The sequence below is a fragment of the Procambarus clarkii genome, unplaced genomic scaffold (genome assembly GCF_040958095.1).
Source record: "Procambarus clarkii isolate CNS0578487 unplaced genomic scaffold, FALCON_Pclarkii_2.0 HiC_scaffold_223, whole genome shotgun sequence".
Classification (NCBI taxonomy): Eukaryota; Metazoa; Arthropoda; class Malacostraca; order Decapoda; family Cambaridae; genus Procambarus; species Procambarus clarkii.
Genome location: NW_027189256.1, coordinates 131,051 through 156,166, shown reverse-complemented (window position 1 = coordinate 156,166; position 25,116 = coordinate 131,051). Strand labels below are relative to the sequence as shown.

The 25,116-nt window shown below is 47.0% G+C and overlaps 1 protein-coding gene across 1 annotated transcript in view; it reads left to right on the top strand.

Moving 5' to 3' along the window:
* The window catches only part of LOC138361177 (peptidyl-prolyl cis-trans isomerase-like), a 36,871-nt gene extending 20,226 nt beyond the window's left edge, over positions 1-16,645 (top strand). Inside the window, exons 2-3 of the mRNA XM_069320614.1 lie at positions 15,061-15,240; positions 15,357-16,645. Coding sequence (XP_069176715.1) covers positions 15,061-15,240; positions 15,357-15,869 — 693 coding nt within the window. The 3' untranslated portion in view covers positions 15,870-16,645. The remainder of the gene's footprint in view (positions 1-15,060; positions 15,241-15,356) is intronic.
* The last annotated feature ends 8,471 nt before the right edge of the window (positions 16,646-25,116 follow it).

Below are 25,116 nucleotides of genomic sequence, written 5' to 3'. Positions count from 1 at the left end.
CCTGCCAGTAGAGGGGGGGCCTGGAGCTACAGGTCCAGCACCAATCCCCAGCCAGTTGAGGGGGGGCCAGGAGCTACAGGTCCAGCACCAACCCCCTGCCAGTAGAGGGGGGGGGGGCAGGAGCTACAGGTCCAGCACCAACCCCCTGCCAGTAGAGGGGGTGCTGGATCTACTGGTCGAACACCAAACCCCTGTCAGTAGAGGGGGGGCTGGAGCTACAGGTCCAGCACCAACCCCCTGCCAGTAGAGGGGGGGCTGGAGCTACAGGTCCAGCACCAACCCCCTGCCAGTAGAGGGGGGCTGGAGCTACAGGTCCATCACCAACCCCCTGCCAGTAGAGGGGGGCTGGAGCTACAGGTCCAGCACCAACCCCCTGCCAGTAGAGGGGGACTGGAGCTACAGGTCCAGCACCAACCCCCTGCCAGTAGAGGTGTGCTGGAGCTACAGGTCCAGCACCATCCCCCCTGCCAGTAGAGGGGGGGGGGCTGGCGCTTCAGGTCCAAATTCAACCCCCTGCCAGTAGAGGTGGGCTGGAGCTCCAGGTCCAGCACCAACCCCATGCCAGTAGAGACGGGGGGGGGGGGGTCTGGAGCTACTGGTCCAACACCAACCCCACTGCCAGTAGAGAGAGGCTGGAGCTACAGGTCCAGCACCAACCCCCTGCCAGTAGAGGTGGGCTGGAGCTACAGGTCCAGCACCAACCCCCTGCCAATAGAGGTGGGCTGGAGCTACAGGTCCAGCACCAATCCCCTGCCAGTAGAGGGGGGCTGGAGCTACAGGTCCAGCACCAACCCCCTGCCAGTAGAGTGGTGGGGCTGGAGCTACAGGTCCAGCACCAACCCCCTGCCAGTAGAGGGGGGTGGAGCTACAGGTCCAGCACCAGGGGGGTGGAGCTACAGGTCCAGCACCAACCCCTGCTAGTAGAGGGGGGGTGGAGCTAAAGGTCCAGCACCAGGGGGGTCGAGCTACAGGTCCAGCATCAACCCCCCTGATAGTAGAGGGGGGGGGGGCTGAAGCTACAGGTCCAGAAGCAACCCCCTGCCAGTAGAGGGGGGGAGCTGGAGCTATATGTCAAGCACCAACCCCCTGCCAGTAGAGGGGGGGCTGAAGCTACAGGTCCAGCACCAACCCTCTGCCACTAGAATGGGGCGGGAGCTACAGATCCAGCACCAACACCCTGCCAGTAGAGGAGGGTTGGAGCTACAGGTCCAGCACCAACCTTCTGCCAGTAGAGAGGGGGGGGGGGTCTGGAGCTACAGGTCCAGCACCAACCCTCTGCCAGTAGAGGGGGGCTGGAGCTACAGGTCCAGCACTAACCCCCTGCCAGTAGAGGGGGAGCTGGAACTACTGGTCGAACACCAACCCCCTGCCAGTAGAGGGGGGGGGGCTGGAGCTACATGTCCAACACCAACCCCCTACCAGTAGAGGAGGGCTAGAGCTACTGGTCCAACACCATCCCCCTGCTAGTAGAGGGGGGCTGGAGCTTCAGGTCCAGCACCAACCCCCTGCCAGTAGAGGTGGGCTCGAGCTACTGGTCCAACACCAACCCCCTGCTAATAGAGGGGGGCTGGACCTACAGGTCCAGCACCAACCCCCTGCCAGTAGAGAGGAGGCTGGAGCTACAGGTCCAGCACCAACCCCCCTGCCAGTAGAGAGGGGCCAGGAGCTACAGGTCCAGTACCAACCCTCTGCCAGTAGAGGGGGGCTGGAGCTACAGGTCCAGAACCAACCCCATGCCAGTAGAGGTGGGCTGGAACTACAGGTTCAGCACTAAACCCCTGCCAGTAGAGGAGCGCTGGAGCAACAAGTCCAGCACCAACCCCCTGCCAGTAGAGAGGGGCTGGAGCAACAGGTCCAGCACCAACCCCCTGCCAGTAGAGGAGGCTGGAGCAACAGGTCCAGCACCAACCCCCTGCCAGTAGAGGGGGGCTGGTGCTACAGGTCCAGCACCAACCCCCTGCCTGTAGAGGGGAGCTGGAGTTACAGGTCCAGCACCAACCCCCTGCCAGTAGAGATGGGCTGGAGCTACAGGTCCAGTACCAACCCCCTGCCAATAGAGGGGGGCTGGAGCTACAGGTCTAGCACCAACCCCCTGCAGGTAGAGTGGGGCTGGAGCTACAGGTCCAGCACTAACCCCTTGCCAGTAGAAGGGAGCGAGGGCTACAGGTCCAGCACCAACCCCCTCCCAATAGAGGGGGGCTGGAGCTACAGGTCCAGCACCAATCTCCTGCCAGTAGAGGGGGGGGGGCTGGAGCTACAGGTCCAGCACCAAACCCCTGCCAGCAGAAGGGGCTGACCCTACAGGTCCAGCACCAATCTCCTGCCAGTAGAGGGGGGGGGCTGGAGCTACAGGTTCAGCACCAACCCCCTGCCAGTAGAGGGGGGCTGGAATTAGAGGTCCAGCACCAACCCCTGGCCAGTAGAGGGGGGGGGGCGGCATCAGCTACAGGTCCATCAGCAACGCCCTGCCAGTAGAAGGGGGCTGGAGCTACAGGTCCAGCACCAACCCCCTGCCAGTAGAAGGGGGCTGGAGCTACAGGTCTAAAACCAACCCCCTGCCAGTGGAAGGGGGCTGGAGCTACAGGTCTAAAACCAACCCCCTGCCAGTAGAGGGGGAGGGGGCTGGAGCTACAGGTCCAACACCAACCCCCCTGCCAGTAGATGGGGGCTGGAGCTACAGGTCCAGCACCAACCCCCTGCCAGTAGAAGGGGGCTGGAGCTACAGGTCTAAAACCAACCCCCTGCCAGTAGAGGGGGGGGGAGGGGCTGGAACTACAGGTCCATCACCAACCCTCCTGCCAGTAGAGGGGGGGGGGGGGTTGGAGCTACAGGTCCAGCACCATCCCCCTGCCAGTAGATGGGGGCTGGAGCTACAGGTCCAGCACCAACCCCCCGCTAGTAGAGGGGGGCTGGAGCTACAGTTTCAACGACAACCCCCTGCCAGTAGAGGGGGGCTGGAGATACAGGTCTAGGACTAACCCCCTGCCAGTAGAGGGGGGCTGGAGCTACAGGTCCAGCACCAACCCCCTGCCAGTAGAGGTGGGCTGGAGCTACAGGTCCAGCACCAACCCCCTTGCCAGTAGAAGTGGGCTGGAGCTACAGGTCCAGCACCAACCCCCTTGCCAGTAGAGGTGGGCTGGAGGTATAGGTCCAGCACCAACCCCTGCCAGTAGAAGGGGGCTAGAGCTACAGGTCCAGCACCAACACCTTGCCAGTAGAGGGGGGGGCGGCTGGAGCTACAGGTCCACTACCAACCCCCTGCCAGTAGAGGGGGGTCCAGCACAAACCCCTGCCAGTAGAAGAGATCTGGGGCTACAGGTCCCGCACCATCCTCCCCCCCCCCCTGCCAATAGAGGGGGGCTGAAGCTACATGTCCAGCACCAACCCCCTGCCAGTAGAGGGGGGCCAAGAACTACAGGTCCAGCACCAACCCCCTGCCAGTAGAGGGAGGCTAGAGCTACAGGCCCAGCACCAACCCCTGCTAGTAGAGGGGGGCTGGAGCTACAGTTTCAAAGCCAACCCCCTGCCAGTAGAGGGGGTGCTGGAGATACAGGTCTAGTACTAATCCCCTGCCAGTTGAGGGGGGCTGGAGCTACAGTCCAGCACCAACCCCCTGCCAGTAGAGGTGGGCTGGAGCTACAGGTCCAGCACCAACCCCCTGCCAGTAGAGGGAGGCTAGAGCTACAGGCCCAGCACCAACCCCTGCTAGTAGAGGGGGGGGCTGTAGCTACAGGTCCAGCACCAACTTCCTGGCAGTAGAGGAGGGCTAGAGCTACAGGTCCAGCACCAACCCCCTGCCAGTAGAGGGGGCGGGGCTGGAGCTACAGGTCTAACACCAAACCCCTGCCAGTAGAGGGGGGCTGGAGCTACAGGCCCAGCGCCAACCCCCTGCCAGTAGAGGGGGGGGGGCTGGAGCTACAGGTCCAGAACAACACCCTGTTGGAAATTTCCAACACTATATACAACACTGTTGTATTATTATTAATTATTACTAAATCTACTAATCATTGTAGTGATTAAAATTAACCAAACGTAGAGTTCACATGTACTATTAATTACATCTGTACAATAAGGCTAGAATTCTTACGTCACCAGACGCCAATATTGCGTCAGATTCCATTATAATAAACACAACTATATCCAGTGTGTCTGAGAATTGAATTTGATTCTCTATAAAACAACGGTGTTCTGTGTGATAATTATTTACAGATAAACTGATCCCCAACTAATGCCAAATAGAGCGTTTATAGTTATAACTGTTATCTGGTAATAAATTTAACGTCGCGCGGCCCTGGAGAGACTTTATTTCATCTCCATTGCTCGTTTACCATCGTAAAACGGGCAAATAATAATATTTAACTCCTCTGAATAATAAACCCGTCCTTATCCGAGCATTTCAATCACAACTGCGAGAAATTATAATATTCGTAGTAAATAATTTGTGTATCAAACGCGGTACGCGGAGCGGGACAGAGGAGACGCGAGTACACGAGGCGACGCGCTCAGAGAGAGACGCCATTACCGAAGCCACCAGGGTAGACGCCACCAAGAGCTCCAGATGAAAGTCGCCACTGTGAGGTGTGAAGAACCTTTGCAGACAATAACTTAGCTGGTGTCAGTGTCACTTTACACAACGTGTTGAATTGTCAAGAGATTTAATTTGACATTCGGCCAGGAACCTGTTAAATTTGGTTCCGTGTAACCCAACGTGACCGGCCAGTGAAGCGCGTCAACATCTAGGCTAGGCTAGACACCACGTGCTCGTTACAACGAAGCCTGAACCTAGGACGCGAACTTCGGCAAGCCTTAACTTACACAGTGCCCTATTAGCTAAGTACCTTTATTCTTATTTCATGCATCATCTAGGAGGGGGTTATAGCTGGGTAGCTTGTCGTTACGCAGAGCGACTGTAAAAAACCACAGGTTATTATTTACCTTCATTATTTAATTTAATTTTCTTGAACATAGATGTCTAGCAGCTCAATCTGTTGCTACTGAATATAATTTGATTTACAGCGTGTGTGAAGAATTCTCCGAGCTGTCATTTCCCGTGTTAATCATCTCCCAGTGTTCCATGATGAGTCCAGGAGATTCCGAGGATGAGTCGTAACCGACTTCTTGGAAATCGTCTTCAATCTAAGACTCTTTCCGTATTCCTTAAATTCCATTATCTGTAGTATTATTCATGCAGAGCACTGTTTCTTTGGATTGACATGTTTATTATAATTATTAATTTCTCATGTTATAATCTATGTTCTTATTGGTGATAAATATAATGATTCTATAATTGGTCATAGGATTAGATTATTGCATAATGAACTGGTGCACGAACCACACTAGTTCCTGGACATATATGAAGTTCCAGTAATAACCCCCCAATGTAGGTGTTTGAGGCTTTGATTCAGTTAATTATACAGCCCATTAATAATATAAGTGGTCATATTCTCTAGTATTTTATCCATAGTTACTGGTTCATCTAGGAATTTTCTAATGATCATGTTTTTATTAGTTTCCCTCTTTACTATAAAGGCGGGTGGTCCTTCGTAATAGAATTTCATTACATTAATATTTAAATATATAGAGTCAAGCCCCAAATGTCCCACATTATGGTCCTTATTGAACCGGATAAACATAAATTATAATTATAAATACTAATTATTAATAACTAATCCTTGTGTGATGTAATCTAGACTAACCATTTAATTAATTGTGTCTGTCAACAGCGTAACACATAAGTTAGTCTAAGTCACACCAATACATTGCTACTTTCACCTCATGTATAAGGTAGCACTAGTGGGACACAGTCAATTGCCCACAACACTTAGACCTACACTTCATACTGAAGTAAGAATCTTTAGGTCACCAGGAGCATCAGCTCATAACCTTTATATGTTTTCACTTGTGTGTGCAAGTGCACTCTTATAAAAACAAAAAACCCAAAAATACAGCACAATTATATTCACCTTACTGCACCACAATAATCTTTACCAATCTTATTAGGTAGAATTTAGGCTGAGATTGTGCTGAATTTGGTACAAGCCCAGACTAAATAAATTTATAGTTCTTAGTTAGGAATTATCACGACTAGATTTAAGCTAGTCAGTAGTGTATGTATTATATTATTTGTGCTGACCCTATCCAGGGTGGGATTAAACTTTGAGATAACTCTGATTGGAGTGTCTCCATAATATTTCTCTTGTACTCATTATTTTGTATGTATCTATTTTGTGTATTGCTGGATGATCCCCATTACCTCTGATGGTGATATAGAAGAGCTAACCGGACGAGAACTAATGGTAAAGTTCAGACAGTGCACAAAATATCTAGCTACTTGTTGTTAGGTAGGTACATTTAACCTCAAGTGAGGTAGAGTATAAATTAGCCACCTTAAATTAGGCTATACATTTAATGTTACTTGTCAACTAATGAACAAGTACCCAAGCTTCATTAGTGATACATATACTAATTCCATGAAGTTTGGACCCAAGCCCAACATGGCTACTCCTGAACAATTAAGGAGAATCTACATTGGCCTTAAAGGTCATTTGACCAGACTAATTAACAAGGCTGAGAGCTTATCTAAAGATACTCCCATTGACTCTTATCACTTAGAGACATCAGTAAGAGTAGCTGATCTGAAATTTGATCAAGTTAAGTCTACAAGTCAGTCTTATCTTACTCTACTGAATACCACAGAAACTGATCCTGAGGAAGTAAGTCAAATTGTAGACGATATCTCCCAGTATGAAGATGAGACTCAAGATAAACTTTACATGCTATCTAAACTAGCAAAACAATCTAAATCCAATACCAGTAACACCGGGTCTCAATTCAGTAACCAACTACCAGAGGTTCGTTTACCTACTTTAGACTTACCTACATTTTCAGGATTAGATACAGAAAGTTGGGACGATTTCTGGAGTAAATTCGTAGATGCAGTGGACTCTAAAGCTAACGTTCCTCAAACCACCAAATTCACTTATTTACAAGGCTTGTTACGAAATGAAGCCTTGAAAGTAATCTCTAATATCACACTGACCAGTGATGGTTACACATTAGCTGTTCAATTGCTCAAAACCAACTACGATAACACGGAGAGAACTATTACTGTCTTAGTTCAAAAATTGCTAGATTTACCCTCTGCTAATAATTCGGCAGATTCTCTCCAAAATTTCAGGCTAGAGTTAGAGTCTTTACTCAAGGCCTTAAGCCTTAAAGTCCAGATTCAGTCAGCTGAATGGATGACTAAAGTAGTTGTTAGGCGAAAGTTGCCAGGAGAAACTATAGATAAGTTGTGTACTATGTACAATAAGACCTTTTTGACTTTGAAAGAGATCACAGAAGGTCTGCATACCTTAGTCGAAAGACAAAGAGCCAACCAAGATGGGGAGAAAGTTACAAACTCCTCTACTAACTCCCATCGTAACTCAGCTAATACTGACACTTCAGTTAAACCCAAACCGACTTTGAATAAGTCTAGTAAATATAAATCCAAGACTACTCCATCCACTGGGAAAAGAAGTGGAAATGTAGGTACTTATTCGGTGTCTCCTTCTGAGATAACCAATGACTTGTCTACTAAAGAGACCAAGTCAAACAAAGATAGAAGGTGTCTGTTCTGTAATCAAGGACATGCCACCTACCAATGCTCTGTTTATCCTACTTATAATACTAGGATTAAAAGGTTGCAAGAAATACACAAGTGTACTAAGTGCATGGGCTCTCATGATCCCAAAAAATGTGTAGTGCAGCTACGTTCCTGCAACAGATGCATCCAAGGTGTACATCACTACGCCTTATGTAGAAAATCTTCTACAACAACCATGACCACTGGGGAGAATTCCACGAATTCTACCGCAGTGCAATATTGCAAAGTGCATCAAGAAATAAATGTACTTGCTACTGAGTCAGGCAATAATATCACTCTGCCTACAGCTCAACTTAGACTAATAAACCGAAGATCCAAAGTTAACACTAGAGGTCTTTTTGATCAAGGATCACAGAAAACCTTCATTACACAACAGTTAGTAGATAAGTTAAATTTAAAACCTGCCAAAAGTGTGAGGCTAAATATTTCTGGTTTCTTGACGAATAGTGGACCTCGTGAATACCAAGTAGTTAAGGTATTAGTGAGACTCGGATCTTCCACTAGTCCAATACAAGCGGTAGTAGTAGATAAACTTCCTACAGACCTACAGGTCACAGGATTAGCTCGCACTGCGAGACATCTTAAACGAAACCGCATGAGGCTAGCAGATTATAAAATAAATTCTGACTGCCTCACTGATGTTGGAATACTTATAGGCGCGGATCATTATTACAAATTTATAACTGGATGCACCAGACAACACGGAATGAATTTGTTGTCGTCTGCTGGAGGCAAATTGCTTACGGGACCGGTGCTTTTCCGACAAAATCCAGCGTCAACAAACCAACAATCTAATAACATAATAGTGGCGTGACTAGGCTTGGAACAGTCACCCCTACGTTTCAGAGAGATATCTGAAGATATTGAGTCTGATCCACCTGTACATCGTTTGTGGGATTTAGACACTTTGGGTATTATCCCTGAACAACCAAGCCCTGATGATATGTGGACTTACCAGCAATATCTGGATACAGTTGTCTACAAAAATAAACAATACTGGGTAAAACTCCCATGGAAGTTGAATCATCCACAACTTCCAGTTAATTATTTTATGGCAGCCTCACAATTGCAGTCTCAATTAGCACGACTACAGAAGCAGCCAGACAAACTGAACATGTATCATCAACTCATCCAACAACAACTTGACAGTAAATTTATTGAAGTTGTTGATAACGATGACCGGAAAATAGGTCATTATTTACCTCATCACGCTGTGGTGAAAGACTCATTGACAACACCTATTCGTATTGTCTTTAACTGTAGTGCTAAAGTAAAGCCAAGAAGTGTGTCTTTAAATGAATGTCTCCAAACGGGACCTAGCCTAACACAAAGGCTACATGATGTGCTGTTACGATTTCGCAATGGTATTTTCACCTATACTGCTGATATCAGCAAAGCTTTCCTCCGAGTAGGTTTGCAGGAGGAAGATCGTAGCTACACAAAATTTCTCTGGATTAAGGACCCATTGGATCCTAACAGTGAAGTCATCACATATCGTTTTGCCTCAGTATTATTCGGAGCTACGTCCTCACCGTTTCTTTTGCAAGCAACATTAGACACACATTTGAGGAAATCAAACAGCCCATATAAGGCAGACATTAGCGACAACTTGTATGTCGACAATTTCCAGGGAACAACTAATGATCAAACTAATTTGGTAGAAATCTACCATGAGGCTAACCGTGAGCTATTAGGAGCCAATATGCCACTACAGTCATGGGCCTCAAATAATGAATTACTCAACCAGGTAATCGAGAAAGAATTTCCTGGTTATCAGGTACCCAATCAATTAAAGGTTCTAGGCGTGGAATGGAACACCAGTACTGACGAGATGAATGTCAAGTCAGTACAAACCGATAACTCATCCCTTACCATGAGAACACTGCTCTCGTTTGTCAGTCAACCATTTGACCCTTTAGGCTTACTTAGTCCTATATTAATAAGGGGCAAACTCCTAATGCAGGAGTGCTGGCAGAAACATATGGGATGGGATGATCCGTTACCAAGTGAGTTACAAGCTAAATGGCAGATACTCTCAACGGATTTTAATCAGTTAGGTGTTTTGAAGTTTCCTCGTAATGCTTCAGGACCAAACTTACCCACCAATTTGCATGTTTTCTGCGATGCCTCTGGCAAAGCATACGGCGCAGTAGCCTACTTAGTTAATAGTGCACAATCAATTTTGCTCACATCTAAAGCAAGAGTTGCTCCCATTAAGCAGAGATCTTTACCTCAAATGGAGTTGACTGCATTGCTGGTGGGAGTAAGATTGGCTCATTGCCTGACAAAGACACTCGGTAATATCCACTTTGGTGAGATTGTCGTGTGGTCAGACAACGAGGCAGTCTTACAATGGGTAAGAAACAACAACAACAAGACTCCCTACGTCAGTAATCATGTTAGGGAAATTCATGAGTTATCTGCTGGATATAAATTCAGACATGTTCCTACTAAGGACAATCCTGCAGATTATTTATCTCGAGGGTTAACGATAAAACAACTTATCAAGTCTTCGCTGTGGTTCAATGGACCTTCATGGCTTGTTGGTGGTCAGTGGCCCAAACAAAAGCCACAAGTCATAGTGACCAATATCACCACTCCCATGAAAGAACCAGAACCTCAACGAATCTTAGCCATAGATCCTCACAATTATTCTAACTTAAGTAAATTATTAAGAGTGACTGCACATGTGTTTGACTTTCTTGCTAAGATAGGAATTCGACATAAGTTTCCCAATCCTATCCTCTACTGGATCAAACGTGCGCAACAAGAGACATATGGAAGCGAATATGAAAATCTTCCAGATAAATTAACTACGTCTCTAGGTATCTGGTAAGATGCCAACACTCATAATATACTAAGATGTGGAGGACGTTTGCTTCATGCAAAAATTGATCTGGACACAAAGAATCCAATTCTTCTACCTCGTCACCACATCATCACTAAACTTCTTGTTTTACATCACCATCAATATGGTACTTTACATGGTGGAGTGTTAGATACTCTCACCGACCTTAGACAAAAGTACTGGCTTCCTCAAGGTCGTCAGACAGTCAAGTCAATAATTAAATTCTGTGTAATCTGTAAAAGATACGATGCTAGAGTATGTCCTTACCCAGGACCTCCACCACTCCCTGAAGAAAGAGTGGTTCATCTTCGTCCTTTTGAAACCACTGGTGTTGATTACACAGGAGCCTTACTTCTCACTGGCAACCCAGATAAGATACCAGTGAAAGCATACATTTGTCTCTTTACATGTGCTACAACCAGAGGCGTACATTTAGAAGTGACTTCAGATATGAGTGCTGAAGCCTTCATCCAGGCCTTCCGCAGATTTGCAGCTCGCAGATCTTGTCCCAAACTAATGATATCGGACAATGGTTCCAATTTTGTGACAGGAGAAGCTTGTCTACGAGAAGTCTGGAACCACCCAGAAGTACAGTCAGTCCTGCAGAGAGACAATGTCACTGGAAATTTATAGCACCAAGAGCCCCTTGGCAAGGTGGGTTCTATGAGCGAATGATAGGCACAGTCAAGAAGTGTTTAAGAAAAACCTTACACAGACAAAAGGTCAGTTACTCCGAACTCCAAACCATTGTTGTGGAAATCGAGGCGCGAGTCAATAACCGCCCATTAACATACCTGTCTGATGATTTCACCCAGAGAGAGCCTCTGAGTCCCTCACACTTGATCCATGGAGGTCTACTGAGCCCTCTCATCCCTTTAGCCGAAGAGGACCCCATAGACCCGTCACATGTGACCAGAGGTGACTTGGTGGAAAGCTACCAGCATCTCTCAAGGGTTATTAACAGGTGGAATGAGGTGTGGACTCGAGAGTACCTCACAGCTCTACGAGAGTACCACTACGGAGCTTCGAGTCCTTATAATAAAGTGCAACTAAAACCAGGGGACCTAGTACTAGTCGACAGTGATGGACCAAGGTCAGAGTGGCCCATAGGCAAAATTGTTGCCATTCATCCAGATCATCAAGGTGTCCTGAGAGTAGTGAAAGTTTTATGCCGAGGCAACACTACTCTAAAAACTTTAGAGAAGCTGGTTCCTCTTGAATTGGCTGAGCGAGAACATCAGCCAGATCCAGTTTCTCCAGTAGTTTCCGAGGACAGTAATTCTGATCCTCCGAGCAACCGCCCCACTAGAGCTGCTGCTCAACAATGTAAGCGGAAACTGCAAGCCTATTACAGCTCTGACCAAGAGTAATTCCTTTTGCATCCAATTTAGATAACTATGATGATACTGTGGTGTGATGTCAAGTAACAAACCATTACAAGTCACTATGACCCAGGACATTCTCATCACCGTAGATTCTGTTGCTTGAATTGTGTGATTTAAATCTTTAATTGTTGTATAGGCTATAAAGAACATTATTTATCTAGAGTACCTGAGAGTTTGCAGACTTTGAGATTTGTAACATACACATTACATGTCATAGCGACACCAGTCTCAGAGTTTATTGTAAGCTTTCTTAATTCTCAACTTTAGGTAATTCATAATAACATGTTCCATTTAACATGAAATCAGCAAGACTTAAGTTTCTTGTATGTCCTTGACAAATATGGGACATTCGTTATGTGTGTACTAACATACTAACATACTAATATTAATACCAACTTCGGGATAGGTGTGTCAGTACTCCACATTACACTGCAACCCTAAAACTCTCCCCCCGGAGTTATGTTGGAAATTTCCAACACTAAATACAACACTTGTATTATTATTAATTATTACTAAATCTACTAATCATTGTAGTGATTAAAATTAACCAAACGTAGAGTTCACATGTACTAATAATTACATCTGTACAATAAGGCTAGAATTCTTACGTCACCAGACGCCAGTATTGCGTCAGATTCCATTATAATAAACACAACTATATCCAGTGTGTCTGAGAATTGAATTTGATTCTCTATAAAACAACGGTGTTCTGTGTGATAATTATTTACAGATAAACTGATCCCCAACTAATGCCAAATAGAGCGTTTATAGTTATAACTGTTATCTGGTAATAAATTTAACGTCACGCGTGAATGCCCTGGAGAGACTTTATTTCATCTCCATTGCTCGTTTACCATCATAAAACGGGCAAATAATAATATTTAACTCCTCTGAATAATAAACCCGTCCTTATCCGAGCATTTCAATCACAACTGCGAGAAATGATAATATTCGTAGTAAATAATTTGTGTATCAAACGCGGGACGCGGAGCAGGACAGAGGAGACGCGAGTACACGAGGCGACGCGCTTAGAGAGAGACGCCATTACCCAAGCCACCAGGGTAGACGCCACCAAGAGCTCCAGATGAAAGTCGCCACTGTGAGGTGTGAAGAACCTTTGCAGACAATAACTTAGCTGGTGTCAGTGTCACTTTACACAACGTGTTGAATTGTCAAGAGATTTAATTTGACATTCGGCCAGGAACCTGTTAAATTTGGTTCCGTGTAACCCAACGTGACCGGCCAGTGAAGCGCGTCAACATCTAGGCTAGGCTAGACACCACGTGTTCGTTACAACGAAGCCTGAACCTAGGACGCGAACTTCGGCAAGCCTTAACTTACACAGTGCCCTATTAGCTAAGTACCTTTATTCTTATTTGATGCATCATCTAGGAGGGGGTTATAGCTGGGTAGCTTGTCGTTACGCAGAGCGACTATAAAAAACCACAGGTTATTATTTACCTTCATTATTTAATTTAATTTTCTTGAACATAGATGTCTAGCAGCTCAATCTGTTGCTACTGAATATAATTTGATTTACAGCGTGTGTGAAGAATTCTCCGAGCTGTCATTTCCCGTGTTAATCATCTCCCAGTGTTCCATGATGAGTCCAGGAGATTCTGAGGATGAGTCGTAACCGACTTCTTGGAAATCGTCTTCAAGCTAAGACCCTTTCCGTATTCCTTAAATTCCATTATCTGTAGTATTATTCATGCAGAGCACTGTTTCTTTGGATTGACATGTGTTTATTATAATTATTAATTTCTCATGTTATAATCTATGTTCTTATTGGTGATAAATATAATGATTCTATAATTGGTCATAGGATTAGATTATTGCATAATGAACTGGTGCACGAACCACACTAGTTCCTGGACATGTATGAAGTTCCAGTAATAACCCCCCAATGTAGGTGTTTGAGGCTTTGATTCAGTTAATTATACAGCCCATTAATAATATAAGTGGTCATATTCTCTAGTATTTTATCCATAGTTACTGGTTCATCTAGGAATTTTCTAATGATCATGTTTTTATTAGTTTCCCTCTTTACTATAAAGGCGGGTGGTCCTTCGTAATAGAATTTCATTACATTAATATTTAAATATATAGAGTCAAGCCCCAAATGTCCCACACACCCTGCCAGTAGAGGGGGTCTTGAGCTACAGGTCCAGAACCAACCCTCTGTCAGTAGAGGGGGGGGGCTGGAGCTGCTGGTCCAGCACTATCGCCCCTGCCAGTAGAGGGGGGCTGGAGCTACAGGTTCAACACCAACCCTCTGCTAGTAGAGGGGGGCTGGAGCTACAGGTCCAACAGCAACCCCTGCCAGTAGAGGGGGGGCTGAAGCTACAGGTCCAACACCAACCCCCTGCCAGTAGTGGGGGGCTGGAGCTACAGGTCCAACACCAACCCCCTGCCAGTAGAGGGGGGGGCTGGAGCTACAGGTCCAACACCAACCCCCTGCCAGTAGAGGGGGGCTGGAACTACAGTCCAACACCAACCCCATGCCAGTAGAGGGGGGGCTGGAGCTACAGGTCCAACACCAACCCCCTGCCAGTAGATTAGGGTTGGAGCTACAGGTCCAGCACCAACCCCCTGCCAGTAGAGGGGGGCTAGAGCTACAGGTCCAGCACCCCCCCCTGCCAGTAGAGGGGGGGGGGCTGGAGCTACAGTTCGAGCTCCAACCCCCTGCCAGTAGAGGGGGGCTGGAGCTATAGGTCCAGCACCAACCCCCTGCCAGTAGAGGGGGGGGGGCTGGAGCTACTGGTCCAACACCAACCCCCTGCCAGTAGAGGTGGTATGGAGCTACTGGTTCAGCACCAACCCCCTGCCAGTAGAGGGGGGCTGGATCTACAGGTCCAGCACCAACCCCCCTGCCAGTAGAGTAGGGCTGGAGCTACAGGTCCAGAACCAACCCCCTGCCAGTAGAGGTGGGCTGGAGCTACAGGTCCAGAACCTACCCCTTGCCAGTAGAAAGGGGGCTGGAGCTACAGGTACAGCACCAACCCCCTGCCAGTAGAGGGGGGCTGGAGCTACAAGTGCCACATAATGGGACTGACACTGTCCACAGGTGATAATGGGGCTGACACTGTCCACAGGTGATAATGGGGCTGACACTGACCACAGGTGATAATGGGGCTGACACTGACCACAGGTGATAATGGGGCTGACACTGTCCACAGGTTGAGGACCTCCACAGGATGAGTGAGCCCGTCAAGAGGCTGGTGGAGGCTGGCCGGGTGTTGTCCGTCCTTGACGATGAAGATGGCCGCCGCTCCGCCAGGATAACTCTACAAGACGGACAGCTGTACCTCCACTCACTCCTGCGTCAGCCCACGCCCGCCCACGCCCACACCCTCCAGGTTACTTTATTACACCCACTAGTCTTACTGACATTACTGATTTACTGAGTTATGATAACTAATATGATAACATTTTGTTATACAGTTATCAGCATGATTTTTTTCATTTTCTGCAGGAGAGTGAGGTTGTGGGCATGCTGGAGCCCTCCTGCACCCTGGCGTTCCTTGACCTCGGGTGGGCGGGGTCAACAAGAGGGCGGGTCACCATCCAGCTGACCCCTGACACTCCGCTGGCCAGACAGTTTGTGTTGTTGTGTACGGGCCAGCGGGGCCACACCTACCGCAACACTAAACTGTTGGAGGTGTGGGACAAGGGTCACCCGGGGGAGTGGGTGGAGGGCGGAGACTACGAGAGTAATGATGGTAGGGGAGGAGCCTCACTGCTGCCTGACCTCCAGGGGCAGTACTGGAGGTCAGGCTGGGCAGGAGCTGTGTTTATCTGGTTTGAGCCGGGGGGTCCCAGGGGTGCCCAATTCTCCATCAGCACCAGGGACCGCCAGGATGGTCGCCAGTGGTCAGGTGTCTTCGGTGATGTGGTGAGCGGCCTGGATGTGGTGAGGGCAGCAGTCAACCACAGTGACATTACGGAGGTGACTGTGGTAGACTGTGGTGTTGTGCTGCCACGCTAGTTCACTGTACCATCACCATCACTACTGTGGTGTTGTACTGCCACTCTAGTTCACTGTACCATCACCATCACTACTGTGGTGTTGTGCTGCCACTCTAGTTCACTGTACTACCACCATCACTACTGTGGTGTTGTGCTGCCACTCTAGTTCACTGTACCATCACCATCACTACTGTGGTGTTGTGCTGCCACTCTAGTTCACTGTACCACCACCATCACTACTATGGTGTTGTGCTGCCACTCTAGTTCACTGTACCACCACCATCACTACTGTGGTCTTGTGCTGTCACTCTAGTTCACTGTACCATCACTACTGTGGTGCTGTGCTGCCACTCTAGTTCACTGTACCATCACTACTGTGGTGTTGTGCTGCCACTCTAGTTCACTGTACCATCACTACTGTGGTGTTGTGCTGCCACTCTAGTTCACTGTACCTCCACCATCACTACTGTGGTGTTGTGCTGCCACTCTAGTTCACTGTACCACCACCATCACTACTGTGGTGTTGTGCTGCCACTCTAGTTCACTGTACCACCACCATCACTACTGTGGTGTTGTGCTGCCACTCTAGTTCACTGTACCATCACCATTACTACTGTGGTTGTGCTGCCACTCTAGTTCACTGTACCATCACCATCACTACTGTGGTGTTGTGCTGCCACTCTAGTTCACTGTACCACCACCATCACTACTGTGGTGTTGGGCTGCCACTCTAGTTCACTGTACCATCACCACTACTGTGGTGTTGTGCTGCCACTCTAGTTCACTGTACCATCACCATCACTACTGTGGTGTTGTGCTGCCACTCTTGTTCACTGTACCATCACTATCACTACTGTGGTGTTGTGCTGCAACTCTACTTCACTGTACCACCATCATCACCATCACTCCTGCATCACCATGGACTGCGTGTTTTGATGCAAATGTAATTTAAGGACATACCTTTATCACTGTATCATCATAACTTCACTATCTTTGGTATTTAATACTTTGGTATCATATGCCTGACAATCACAGCTGTATCACCATCAATGCTATATCTTCTCAGTACTGTCACCTATCATTGCTGTATCACTATAGCTTCACTATCACCTCTATATGTCACCATCACCTCAGGCCCCACACTTGGGGTCATATACTGACCATGTTGAGTAACAAATTGTTGGTGTCACTATATGACAGCTGTTGTCACTGTTATATCACCAGCAGCTCACTATCACATATCACTATCGCTGCTACACCAATATCATTTCATTTTTACCACATTATCTCCTCACTTTGATACATTTCCTCTTCACATTCTTTGATATATCACTATCACTGCTACAGTACCACTACCTCACCATCACTGCTATATCACCATCACCTCAATATCACTGCTTTATCATTACTATACTATCACTGCTATATCACCTCACTATTACAGCTATATTACCATCACCTCCCTATCACTGTCATGTAACCACCTCAGTATCACTATCACAATATCACTATTATATTACCATCACTGCTATATCACCATCACCTCACAATCACTCAGGTGTGTTGTGATATTACCATACTGGACCATGGTGTGTTGTGATATTACCATACTGGACCATGGTGTGTTGTGATATTACCATACTGGACCATGGTGTGTTGTGATATTACCATACTGGACCATGGTGTGTTGTCATATTACCATACTGGTCCATGGTGTGTTGTGATATTACCATACTGGTCTATGGTGTGTTGTGATATTACCATACTGGACCATGGTGTGTTGTGATATTACCATACTGGTCCATGGTGTGTTGTGATATTACCATACTGGTCCATGGTGTGTTGTGATATTACCATACTGGACCATGGTGTGTTGTGATATTACCATACTGGTCCATGGTGTGTTGTGATATTACCATACTGGTCCATGGTGTGTTGTGATATTACCATACTGGTCCATGGTGTGTTGTGATATTACCATACTGGTCCATGGTGTGTTGTGATATTACCATACTGGACCATGGTGTGTTGTGATATTACCATACCTGTCCATGGTGTGTTGTGATATTACCATACCGGTCCATGGTGTGTTGTGATATTACCATACTGGTCCATGGTGTGTTGTGATATTACCATACTGGACCATGATGTGATATTACCATACTGGTCCATGGTGTGTTGTGATATTACCATACTGGTCCATGGTGTGTTGTGATATTACCATACTGGTCCATGGTGTGTTGTGATATTACCATACTGGTCCATGGTGTGTTGTGATATTACCATACTGGTCCATGGTGTGTTGTGATATTACCATACTGGTCCATGGTGTGTTGTGATATTACCATACTGGTCCATGGTGTGTTGTGATATTACCATACTGGACCATGATGTGATATTACCATACTGGTCCATGGTGTGTTGTGATATTACCATACTGGTCCATGGTGTGTTGTGATATTTCCATACTGGTCAATGGTGTGTTGTGATATTACCATACTGGTCCATGGTGTGTTGTGATATTACCATACTGGTCCATGGTGTGTTGTGATATTACCATACTGGACCATGGTGTGTTGTGATATTACCATACTGGACCATAATGTGTTGTGATATTACCATACTGGACCATGGTGTGTTGTGATATTACCATACTGGTCCATGGTGTGTTGTGATATTACCATACTGGACCATGGTCGGTTGTGATATTGCCGTACTGGTCCATGGTGTGTTCAGATATTACCATACTGGACCATGGTGTGTTGTGATATTACCATACTGGTCCATGGTGTGTTCAGATATTACCATACTGGTCCATGGTGTGTTGTGATATTACCATACTGGACCATGGTGTGTTGTGATATTACCATACTGGACCATAGTGTGTTGTGATATTACCATACTGGACCATGGTGTGTTGTGATATTACCATACTGGTCCATGGTGTGTTGTGATATTACCATACTGGTCCATGTTGTGTTGTGATATTACCATACTGGACCATGGTCAGTTGTGATATTACCATACTGGACCATGGTGTGTTGTGATATTACCATACTGGACCATGGTGTGTTGTGATATTACCATACTGGTCCATGGTGTGTTGTGATATTACCATACTGGTCCATGGTGTGTTGTGATATTACCATACTGGTCCATGGTGTGTTGTGATATTACCATACTGGTCCATGGTGTGTTGTGATATTACCATACTGGACCATGGTGTGTTGTGATATTACCATACTGGACCATAGTGTGTTGTGATATTACCATACTGGACCATGGTGTGTTGTGATATTACCATACTGGTCCATGGTGTGTTGTGATATTACCATACTGGACCATGGTGTGTTGTGATATTACCATACTGGACCATGGTGTGTTGTGATATTACCATACTGGTCCATGGTGTGTTGTGATATTACCATACTGGTCCATGGTGTGTTGTGATATTACCATACTGGTCCATGGTGTGTTGTGATATTACCATACTGGTCCATGGTGTGTTGTGATATTACCATACTGGTCCATGGTGTGTTGTGATATTACCATATTGGTCCATAGTGTGTTGTGATATTACCATACTGGTCCATGGTGTGTTGTGATTTTACCATACTGGACCATGGTGTGTTGTGATATTACCATACTGGTCCATGGTGTGTTGTGATATTACCATACTGGTCCATGGTGTGTTGTGATATTACCATACTGGTCCATGGTGTGTTGTGATATTACCATATGGGTGTGAGGTGGTGTTATGACCACACATACACCAGTATGATCATACTGTAGCTGGTGTATGATGTGCTCAAACTGTATAGTGATGTCTTGGCTGATTAGCCTAGTATCACGAATATTAATTTATGTAGTCCTACATAATGCTGTATAGGAAATATTATGTGAACTATGATGGAGAATGTATAAATTTAGGTCTCGGATGTATTACTGTCATGTATGCTGTGTAATTTCCCCTTTCATTATTGTTCATTATATTGTCCTCTAACATTAAATTAGATTATGGCACTGAGATGTATACCATATAAACATGGTTTTGATACACATGTTGTATATATATATATATATACTTGCGAACAAGCCAGAATGGTCCCCTGGACAATATGCAACTGAAAACTCACACCCCAGAAGTGACTCGAACCCATACTCCCAGAAGCAACGCAACTGGTATGTACAAGACGCCTTAATCCACTTGACCATCACGACCGGACATAATGAGGTGATAGCCGAGGCTATTTGAACCACCCCACCGCCGGCACTCGGATAGTTATCTTGGGCATAGCATTTTACCAAATCACCTCATTCTTAGGGGCACACGTGAGGAACACAAATGCGAACAAGCCAGAATGGTCCCCTGGACAATATGCAACTGAAAACTCACACCCCAGAAGTGACTCGAACCCATACTCCCAGAAGCAACGCAACTGGTATGTACAAGACGCCTTAATCCACTTGACCATCACGACCGGACATAATGAGGTGATAGCCGAGGCTATTTGAACCACCCCACCGCCGGCACTCGGATAGTTATCTTGGGCATAGCATTTTACCAAATCACCTCATTCTTAGGGGCACACGTGAGGAACACAAATGCGAACAAGCCAGAATGGTCCCCTGGACAATATGCAACTGAAAACTCACACCCCAGAAGTGACTCGAACCCATACTCCCAGAAGCAACGCAACTGGTATGTACAAGACGCCTTAATCCACTTGACCATCACGACCGGACATAATGAGGTGATAGCCGAGGCTATTTGAACCACCCCACCGCCGGCACTCGGATAGTTATCTTGGGCATAGCATTTTACCAAATCACCTCATTCTTAGGGGCACACGTGAGGAACACAAATGCGAACAAGCCAGAATGGTCCCCTGGACAATATGCAACTGAAAACTCACACCCCAGAAGTGACTCGAACCCATACTCCCAGAAGCAACGCAACTGGTATGTACAAGACGCCTTAATCCACTTGACCATCACGACCGGACATAATGAGGTGATAGCCGAGGCTATTTGAACCACCCCACCGCCGGCACTCGGATAGTTATCTTGGGCATAGCATTTTACCAAATCACCTCATTCTTAGGGGCACACGTGAGGAACACAAATGCGAACAAGCCAGAATGGTCCCCTGGACAATATGCAACTGAAAACTCACACCCCAGAAGTGACTCGAACCCATACTCCCAGAAGCAACGCAACTGGTATGTACAAGACGCCTTAATCCACTTGACCATCACGACCGGACATAATGAGGTGATAGCCGAGGCTATTTGAACCACCCCACCGCCGGCACTCGGATAGTTATCTTGGGCATAGCATTTTACCAAATCACCTCATTCTTAGGGGCACACGTGAGGAACACAAATGCGAACAAGCCAGAATGGTCCCCTGGACAATATGCAACTGAAAACTCACACCCCAGAAGTGACTCGAACCCATACTCCCAGAAGCAACGCAACTGGTATGTACAAGACGCCTTAATCCACTTGACCATCACGACCGGACATAATGAGGTGATAGCCGAGGCTATTTGAACCACCCCACCGCCGGCACTCGGATAGTTATCTTGGGCATAGCATTTTACCAAATCACCTCATTCTTAGGGGCACACGTGAGGAACACAAATGCGAACAAGCCAGAATGGTCCCCTGGACAATATGCAACTGAAAACTCACACCCCAGAAGTGACTCGAACCCATACTCCCAGAAGCAACGCAACTGGTATGTACAAGACGCCTTAATCCACTTGACCATCACGACCGGACATAATGAGGTGATAGCCGAGGCTATTTGAACCACCCCACCGCCGGCACTCGGATAGTTATCTTGGGCATAGCATTTTACCAAATCACCTCATTCTTAGGGGCACACGTGAGGAACACAAATGCGAACAAGCCAGAATGGTCCCCTGGACAATATGCAACTGAAAACTCACACCCCAGAAGTGACTCGAACCCATACTCCCAGAAGCAACGCAACTGGTATGTACAAGACGCCTTAATCCACTTGACCATCACGACCGGACATAATGAGGTGATAGCCGAGGCTATTTGAACCACCCCACCGCCGGCACTCGGATAGTTATCTTGGGCATAGCATTTTACCAAATCACCTCATTCTTAGGGGCACACGTGAGGAACACAAATGCGAACAAGCCAGAATGGTCCCCTGGACAATATGCAACTGAAAACTCACACCCCAGAAGTGACTCGAACCCATACTCCCAGAAGCAACGCAACTGGTATGTACAAGAAGTGACTCGAAGTATGGGTTCGAGTCACTTCTGGGGTGTGAGTTTTCAGTTGCATATTGTCCAGGGGACCATTCTGGCTTGTTCGCATTTGTGTTCCTCACGTGTGCCCCTAAGAATGAGGTGATTTGGTAAAATGCTATGCCCAAGATAACTATCCGAGTGCCGGCGGTGGGGTGGTTCAAATAGCCTCGGCTATCACCTCATTATGTCCGGTCGTGATGGTCAAGTGGATTAAGGCGTCTTGTACATACCAGTTGCGTTGCTTCTGGGAGTATGGGTTCGAGTCACTTCTGGGGTGTGAGTTTTCAGTTGCATATTGTCCAGGGGACCATTCTGGCTTGTTCGCATTTGTGTTCCTCACGTGTGCCCCTAAGAATGAGGTGATTTGGTAAAATGCTATGCCCAAGATAACTATCCGAGTGCCGGCGGTGGGGTGGTTCAAATAGCCTCGGCTATCACCTCATTATGTCCGGTCGTGATGGTCAAGTGGATTAAGGCGTCTTGTACATACCAGTTGCGTTGCTTCTGGGAGTATGGGTTCGAGTCACTTCTGGGGTGTGAGTTTTCAGTTGCATATTGTCCAGGGGACCATTCTGGCTTGTTCGCATTTGTGTTCCTCACGTGTGCCCCTAAGAATGAGGTGATTTGGTAAAATGCTATGCCCAAGATAACTATCCGAGTGCCGGCGGTGGGGTGGTTCAAATAGCCTCGGCTATCACCTCATTATGTCCGGTCGTGATGGTCAAGTGGATTAAGGCGTCTTGTACATACCAGTTGCGTTGCTTCTGGGAGTATGGGTTCGAGTCACTTCTGGGGTGTGAGTTTTCAGTTGCATATTGTCCAGGGGACCATTCTGGCTTGTTCGCATTTGTGTTCCTCACGTGTGCCCCTAAGAATGAGGTGATTTGGTAAAATGCTATGCCCAAGATAACTATCCGAGTGCCGGCGGTGGGGTGGTTCAAATAGCCTCGGCTATCACCTCATTATGTCCGGTCGTGATGGTCAAGTGGATTAAGGCGTCTTGTACATACCAGTTGCGTTGCTTCTGGGAGTATGGGTTCGAGTCACTTCTGGGGTGTGAGTTTTCAGTTGCATATTGTCCAGGGGACCATTCTGGCTTGTTCGCATTTGTGTTCCTCACGTGTGCCCCTAAGAATGAGGTGATTTGGTAAAATGCTATGCCCAAGATAACTATCCGAGTGCCGGCGGTGGGGTGGTTCAAATAGCCTCGGCTATCACCTCATTATGTCCGGTCGTGATGGTCAAGTGGATTAAGGCGTCTTGTACATACCAGTTGCGTTGCTTCTGGGAGTATGGGTTCGAGTCACTTCTGGGGTGTGAGTTTTCAGTTGCATATTGTCCAGGGGACCATTCTGGCTTGTTCGCATTTGTGTTCCTCACGTGTGCCCCTAAGAATGAGGTGATTTGGTAAAATGCTATGCCCAAGATAACTATCCGAGTGCCGGCGGTGGGGTGGTTCAAATAGCCTCGGCTATCACCTCATTATGTCCGGTCGTGATGGTCAAGTGGATTAAGGCGTCTTGTACATACCAGTTGCGTTGCTTCTGGGAGTATGGGTTCGAGTCACTTCTGGGGTGTGAGTTTTCAGTTATATATATACTTGTTTTCATGTATACTTAGGTATAATTGCTGGCGGGCAGACTTCTTGAAATCCTCCCCTAACCCCTCCTCCCCTCTCCCGCCAGTGTTACCATGTCTTGCCAATATGAATTCTTTGTTCACATATTTTTATATCATGATATAATCTTTAACCCTTAAAGTGCGCATCACTTCATATGAAGTGTAAATCGTTTTACCAGTCAACTGCGCTTCACTTCATATGAAGTGTATGGGTACCGCGCACGATTTGAATGGCCCGCGGTGTAGCTGGGGGTCCCATACGCTGCCCAGGGGCTCTAGTAAACAGCGGCCATTTTCAAAAAAAATCCAGCTCACGATCCGATGGCATGGGAGGCCTCAGTTTAGCGAGAGTCACCATGGCGAGCGCACGGTCAAACGCCTCACGGGCACGCACCACTCATTCCCTCACCCCAGAGCAAATAGCCCACGAATTATTCTCTGAAGGTGAAGAAAGTGTGTTTGACGATTCAGACAACGATGAGGATTATACACAGTTGTCGGGTGATAGTAGCAGCAGCAGTGAAAGTGAGAATGACCGCCATGCCATGGCGAGACCTATACGCTCTCCCATGCCTCCTCGCCCATTTTCTACCCCAATTCTACCACGACCTCACAGTTCCTGTGGATATTTTCTGTTTGAGGGTGACGAGTCAGAGGGAGGTGACTCCTTTTCTGGGTTTAGTGACTCAGATCAAAGTTTTATTGAGCTTGTGGCTGGTACCAGTGGTGTAACTGGGCGAGAAATTGTCGCGTCAGCAGCATCTCGCCCGGCCAAGCGCCACCGCATGGCACCACATGAGGGACCAAGACCCTCGTGTTCACGTGCACCCACCTCACGTGCACGTAGCCGCCGTGCTTCTCGCAGACGGTATTCAGCTCCTGGTCGCCGGTATGCATCGCTTCCTCGCCGTCTTTCCTCTGCATCTCGCAGGACGCCTGGTGTACTTGAGTGGAGTGATGGTGACGATTTTATTCCTAATATTCCTCACTTTGACGATAAAGATGTAGGGATTACAAACCTTTTCCCTAATCAAGGTGAGGACATGGCTGAGATGGAATATTTTACAGCATTCTATGATGAACCACTCATGGAATACATTGTACACCAAACGAACCTGCATGCTGCTTACCTGATTGAGAGGGAAATCACAGAATTTTCACGACTGCAGCGTTGGAAAAATACCACAGTGGCGGAAATGTATGTGTTTTTGGCACTCTGTTTGTTGATGAAGCACTGTCACAAACATGCAATAAATGACTATTGGAGCAAGGACAAGACAATACCAACACCTTTATTCGGGAAATATATGTCACGAGACAGGTTTCAGATACTCCTCAGGTGTCTACATTT